Below are 6,609 nucleotides of genomic sequence, written 5' to 3'. Positions count from 1 at the left end.
AGTATGGAATATAATTTGTTCTAATTCAGTCCCCACTATTTCCCCTTTCCCTTCCTTCCTCCCTACTGATATTTCTGGTATTTATTTATAGTTTATTAAAAAAATTAATATACAGAGTTGGAGAAGATGTTTGCCACACATACTTCAGATAGAGCACTAATTTCCAGAATCTACAAAGAACTCAAAAAACTTTACACCAAGAATACAAATAACCCAATCAATAAATGGGCTAAGGAAATGAGCAGCACTTCACAGAAGAAGATGTACAAGCAATCAACAGATATATGAAAAAATGTTCAACATCTCTAGTAATAAGAGAAATGCAAATCAACAACCCTAAGATTTCATCTTACCTCAATTAGAATGGTGATTATCAAGAATACAAGCAACAACAGGTGTTGGCGAGGATGTGGGGAGAATGGTACACTCATACATTGCTGTTGGGTTTGCAAATTGGTGCAGCCACTCTGGAAAGCAGTGTGGAGATTCCTCAGAAAACTTGGAATGGAACCACCATTTGACCAGTTATCCCACTCCTCCGCCTATACCCAAAGGAATTAAAATCAGCATACTACAGAGATACAGCCACATCAATGTTCATAGCTGCTCAATTCACAATAGCTAGATTGTGGAGCCAAACTATATGCCCTTCAATTGATGAATGGATAAACTGTGGTATATATACACAATGGAATATTACTCAGCCATAAAGAAGAATAAAATTATAGCATTTACAGGCAAATGGATGAAGTTGGAGGATAAACCAATCTCAAAAAACCAAAGTATGAATTATCTCTCTGATAAGCAAATGATGAGACATAATGGGGGTGGTAGGGAGGCAAGAATGGAGGAAGAATGGATTGTATAGAAGAAAGAGGGGTGGGAGGGGTGTAGGAAGGGAAAAATAACAGATTGAGACAAACATCATTACCCTATGTAAATGTATGATTACACACACAAAAGGTATGACTCTTCTTCATATACAACCAGAAAAACAAGCTGTACTCCATTTGTTTACAATGAATCAAAATAAATAAATTAAAAAATTAGTGTCTTGTGGATGTACATGATAGTGAGATTCACCATGGTATATTCATATATGTACATAAGAAAGTTAGGTCAGATTCATTCCACTGTTTTTCCCTTATACTGTTCCTCCTTCCTCCCCTTCAATCCCCTTCCTGTTCACCATTGATCTTTCTTCCATTTTGATGGAATCCTCCCTTTTCTTTTATTTGTCCCCTTATTGTGGACTAGCTTCTGCATATGAAATAAATCATTCAACCCTTGGTTTTTGAAGTCTGGCTTATTTCACTCAGCATGATGGTCTCCAGTTCTATCCATTTACCAGTAAATAATGTCATTTTTCTTTATGGTCAAATAAAATTCCATTGTGTATATATGCCACAGTTTCTTTATTGATTCATCTATTGGTGGACTCCTAGGTTGGTTCCATAGTTTAATTATTGTGAATTGAGCTGCTATAAACATTGATGTGGCTGTATCACTCTAGTATGCTGAGTTTAAGTCCTTTGAATATAGGCCAAGGAGTGGGATGACTGGGTAAAATGGTTCTATTCCAAGTTTTCTAAGGAATGTCCATACTGATTTCCAGAGTGATTGTACTAATTTGCAGTTCCACCAATGTATGATTAAGTTGGATTCTTTTTTTTTTAAAGTTAAAAATTCCTTAATTTTTTATTCCTGGTACCACTACCACAATTTACAGGGCAATATACCTGATGTAATGAAAAGAAAAAGAAAAAGACAAAGCTACAACAGATAAAAGACCTCAGGAATGTACATCTAATTGACACTACATTGCATTAATCAATAGCTGCACTTTTTGCAAACTGTGGCTATGACAGTCCTGAACAAGAAGGGTTTCCTGTTTAAGCTGCAGTAACTTTTCTGACTATGGATCATCGTTCCTTCTGTGGCAGATTTTTACAGTTCCTCTAATGCATTTGGGACGACTGTCTCAAAGTAACCTGCAGCTTTCCTGACAACTCCTCGCTCTCTCTCCTGCTAAGAACTGTAGCCCTTTTCTGCTGTTTTTAAAACCTTCTGCTACCATATCCACCACTTCCACCACCAGATCCATAACCACCACCATAGGGACTGCCAGAGCTTCTTCCACCAAAACTGCCCCCCTTCATGGGTCCATAATTTGATTGCTGTTGTCCACTGTAATTTCCAAAATCATTATAGTTCCCACCACCACCATAGTTACCACCACCAAAATTTCCTCCTTCATTGTAACCATCATATCCTCCTCCTCCACCACCATATCCACCACCTTGGTTTCCATATCCTGGTCCACCACTACCATAGCCTCCTCTACTACTATAACCAGGACCACCGCCATAGTTGCCACCATCACCTCCAAATCCATTATATCTACCATCACCTCCTCCATAACTACCTCTGCTGCCACCACCTCCACCACCATAGCCTCCTCTTCCACCAAAGTTTCCACCACGGCCAAAGTTACCTCTACCACCTCCAAAGTTTCCTCCACGACCCATAAAGTTGCCAGATCCACCACCACGACCTCTTTGTGATCCAGCAGACTGCATCTCTTGTTTAGAAAGGACCTTTTTCACTTCACAATTATGCCCATTAATAGTGTGGTATTTCTGAACAACAATTTTGTCAACTGTATCATGATCATCAAAAGTTGCAAAAGCAAATCCTCTCTTTTTCCCACTCTGCCTGTCTTCCATAACTTCTATGGTTTCAATCTTGCCATACTTTTCAAAGTAATCTCTCAAATTATATTCTTCTGTATCTTCTTTAATACCACCAACAAAAATTTTCTTCACCGTTAGATGGGCACCCGGCTTTACAGAATCCTCTCTAGAAACAGCTCTCTTTGGTTCCACTACACGCCTATCAACCTTGTGTGGCCGAGCACACATTGCTGCATCCACCTCTTCAACACAAGAGTAAGTCACAAAACCAAAGCCCCTGGAACGTTTTGTTTGGGGGTCTTGGATTCTTGATAAGGGAAGAGACTTGATCAAATATTTATTTTAGAAAGACCACTCTGGATTGAGAGAGGAGGAGAGATTATAAGTATTAGAAAGTAGAGGCAGGATGCATAGTCAGTGGATTGGTGCAACAATTCAGGAAAGAGACAGCAAACACCCTTATAAAATTTGAGCCAGGGAGAAGGAGGGTCTGAGGGAATGGAGTTGAATGGAATTTGGGAGATTATCTTATTAGCTATTGATTTTCAGGTGTGAAAAATAGACTTTTAAAGGCATAATCGATGAGTAATTGGAAGCAACAGTAATGGTTTTTAACAAAAATATGGGTTGTCAAAGGATGAATATTTTTATGGGAGTAAAAATATTTCATGGAAGGAAATAATGAGTTTGAGCAAGATTTTATTAAATGTATGTGTCTCTGGGATAACTATCATTCTAGGGATTTCTTTAGCAAGCATATAGCAATATTTGAAGAAACAATACCAAATTGTAAGAAACGAGGACTGTGAGTAGGACCCTGAGTATATATTTTTTGGGGGGAGGGGGCTAGCCCTGGGAAAAAGAACAGGGAACAGTCAGAAGTATCCATGAAAAAGAATTAGGATTGTTACCAGAGTTAAAGGATGAGTTTCCCAAGGTGAAGAAGTGGAAAGATAGTTTCAAATGAAGCTGAGAGGCCCAATTAAATTGGAAATTAGGAAGACACTAGGAAAAAGTTTATGTGAAGCTATTTTCCTGGAGAGGTGAGGACAAAAGCCAGAGTGTCTGGGTTGAGAGGTGGTCTTGACCTCTTTAGCTACCCTGTTTTTCAACTGGTAAAGGGGATGAGATCATGTAGAATATCATGAGTAATCAATTTGGAAGGAGTTAAGTGCTGGATTTTGTATACATATCTAACCAAATGTTTTGCCACTCTCATAAAGCAATTGTATCAGAGGTAGTAAAGTGTGGCTTAGTTTGATGATCCTTGGAAACAGTGTCACAGTCACCATGTAGATACAGTCTAAGGAAACAAGATTTTAGGGGTTTGATGAAAGGGGAATTGATCTCTTAAAATTATTATTCAATCAGATACTCTGGCTATCCTTGTTAAAATTTAATTGCAGATTAGTGAATTCTACTTTGCTTTAATGAAATGAATTTCATCTCTGAATAGTGCATTCAGAAACTTGCTATTTTATTTGTCTTTCCTAGGAAAGCAAACTTACCTCTTAATGTCTTTGATGCAGTAGAAATTCGTGTGGAATTCAAAGTTTTTCTTTTTAAAACTATATAGGGTTTTCACAGCATCTAGATGCTCCCCAGCCCTCCTCCACTTTGCTTCACTTTCTCATTTTTTGTATTGTAACATGAATTCTACCTTTCTTCTGCTCTCACAGTATACTAAAGAATATATGCAGAAGAAAAAAATTATAAAGCCACAACTGCCTTTCTTAAAGGGAAGTCACTTTGTCAAGGACCCATGTGTTGGGAATTTAAGGTGTTCATTATAACAGATTCTGGACATCAGATTTATAATTCGTTTCTGAAAGGGATAAAACCACCCAATCCTAATCTGTCTGGGAACCTTTAAGCAGAGAGGAAATTGGCTAGCAGATATGTAGATGTGGGGCCTGTGCTACCTAACTGCTGAGGACTGGGATGGATCTTAATCACAAAGGAAGTTTGTAAGCAATAAAAGAGGCCTCTGTAGAGACTCTTCAGGTCCCAAAGCTCATTTTATCCTAAGAATATAGGACTCTGGGGCTTGTGTGTTCACAAGCAATAAAGTAGTCGAATTCTTCCCAAGTCGCTAAAAGAGCACACTAAAAATGATGCCTTCCTCAGCACTTCTTTTCAAATGGTTGAAGAAGAAAAACCATGGCATCTTTTCTAATACCCACATTCTATTTTCAAATCTGCCAAAAATAGTGGCTTTAATTCACAAGCTTTAGACAAGAGGGGAAATGCACTCAAAGGGACAGCTTGATTTTCTGCTAATCTTAACATTTTATAAAAATAAGTTTACTGTCAAAATGATGATCTTCCATAGAAAGCCATCTGATTGGGATGCCCAACTCTGGTTTGTTGGCTTTATTTTTCTAATATATATATTTTTCAACTGGGTTAGGATAGATGTCTGCTTCCAAACCATCCCCCTATCTTTTTGGTGCTTTATAAGCAAAGAAACTTCTTGTCAGGACAATACTTGAATAATGAAAAGGAGGCATGGAGATTGGAAATGAGTTGGGCTTTGGTGATTGTTAGTCATTTTATTAGAACTTTGGTTTATTTTGTGACAATATTAAAGATGTGTAAAAGGTACCTAGTATTGAACCCTTGAGTAGTATGTCTGGGTATCAGGAAATTGCTATTATTTACTGATTAACTGGGGCAGTAAAAAAGTCTTTGGATTTTGCTTCAGGCTACTAGTTAAAGCACTAGCTGAAGAAATTGGTCACACTCAAGATTACTGTTGCCATTGGGAAATAGAAAGAGGAAAAGAATAGAGAAAATTAAGCTAAATTTGTGGTGTGGGTGTTGAATACTATTCCTTTAGCTTCTCGTGAGTAGGGCCTTTGACTGTGACCCACACCTCAGGGAGTCCTGTTTTGAGATACCTTCCTCAAATTTTTGTAAGACTTCTTTAGTGCTGTCCATGTGGGTTGTCCCCAGTGTACACTCATACCTTTGTGGGTCTCAGGGCCCTATGTTCTATTCTGGGCACAGGGCTGACAATTGAACCCTAGCACTTGCTCTTCTGAAATGCTTTTACAGACCTATGAATGGGACTCTATAGCAAGAGGGTGTCCTAGTAAGTGAATACCTCCCACTAGATGATGGAGTACTTTCCACCAGGATTGTACATGACTCAGCTGTTGCACTGGTACTGAGATGTTGATTTGGGACAACTCTCACACACATTAAATGTAATGATTTCATAGCACCAATGTCTTAAGCATTGACCCTCTCCCATTTGCATTTCAACTGTGGATCAGCCTTTTGCTTATAGCACCAGAAGGTTGTAAAGGTGACTGCTGGCATCTTTTAAGTGCCACTCTCCTCTGCTAACAATCAGAGCAGTCACACCATCACTTTGCACAGGCTCTGTGTCATGAATCAGACAGTGGATGGTCACAGCTATGTCCCCTGAGAGTTTTTGGGACCATTGTATTGCTTTGCCAAAAAAGTTCTTTGGTTCTCCTCTCTTTCCTCTGATTGCTGTAGTAATTTTATATTATCTAAGATTGGTCCAAAAATGTGGCAAATGAGAGACATAATCCTTGCAAAGGTAGAACCACTCTTTTCACTCTACTTCTAGGACCCATATTTATCCTCCCAGCTGATGTACTTGTGTGATAGGAGTGCAGTAAAAAGTGAAAACAACTAAATATTCTAGAAATACAGTAATGGTGGCTTAAAATATTCAAGAAAAGACATAGCCGGAAGGTGTGTTGTTCTATGTTTATGTCATAAAATTTCAAATGATAAACTTCAACATTACCAGAAAACAAATTATCATTCACATTTTCCTATATATGCTGGGCAATGCTTGTACTTGTGCTCTTTATGAAGGAACATAGTAATGACTTCTGCAAGAGTCATAGGAAGCCAGCATTAATGATGAGTGGGAATG

The 6,609-nt window shown here is 38.3% G+C and overlaps 1 protein-coding gene across 1 annotated transcript; it reads right to left on the bottom strand.

Moving 5' to 3' along the window:
* Positions 1-1,672: 1,672 nt before the first annotated feature.
* LOC124971648 (heterogeneous nuclear ribonucleoprotein A3-like) lies at positions 1,673-5,633 on the bottom strand. The gene is made up of 2 exons (XM_047535312.1): positions 5,569-5,633; positions 1,673-3,000 (listed from the first exon to the last, which is right to left on the bottom strand). Exons 1-2 carry the CDS (start codon positions 5,631-5,633, stop codon positions 2,058-2,060), a joined length of 1,008 nt encoding a protein of 335 aa, XP_047391268.1. The 3' UTR covers positions 1,673-2,057.
* Positions 5,634-6,609: the final 976 nt, after the last annotated feature.

This window comes from Sciurus carolinensis, chromosome X, assembly GCF_902686445.1.
Source record: "Sciurus carolinensis chromosome X, mSciCar1.2, whole genome shotgun sequence".
In the NCBI taxonomy this organism is placed as follows: Eukaryota; Metazoa; Chordata; class Mammalia; order Rodentia; family Sciuridae; genus Sciurus; species Sciurus carolinensis.
Note: the sequence above shows the minus strand (reverse complement) of the source record. Positions and strands in the feature narration are given on the sequence as shown.

Excerpts from the sequence above, each read along its gene's own strand:
- LOC124971648 (XM_047535312.1), bottom strand. The coding sequence starts at position 5,633 with ATGGACAGCACTAAAGAAGTCTTACAAAAATTTGAGGAAGGTATCTCA. Across the intron at positions 3,001-5,568 it reads TCAAAACAGGACTCCCTGAG|AATCCAAGACCCCCAAACAA; the intron begins GTGTGGGTCACA and ends TCCCTTATCAAG.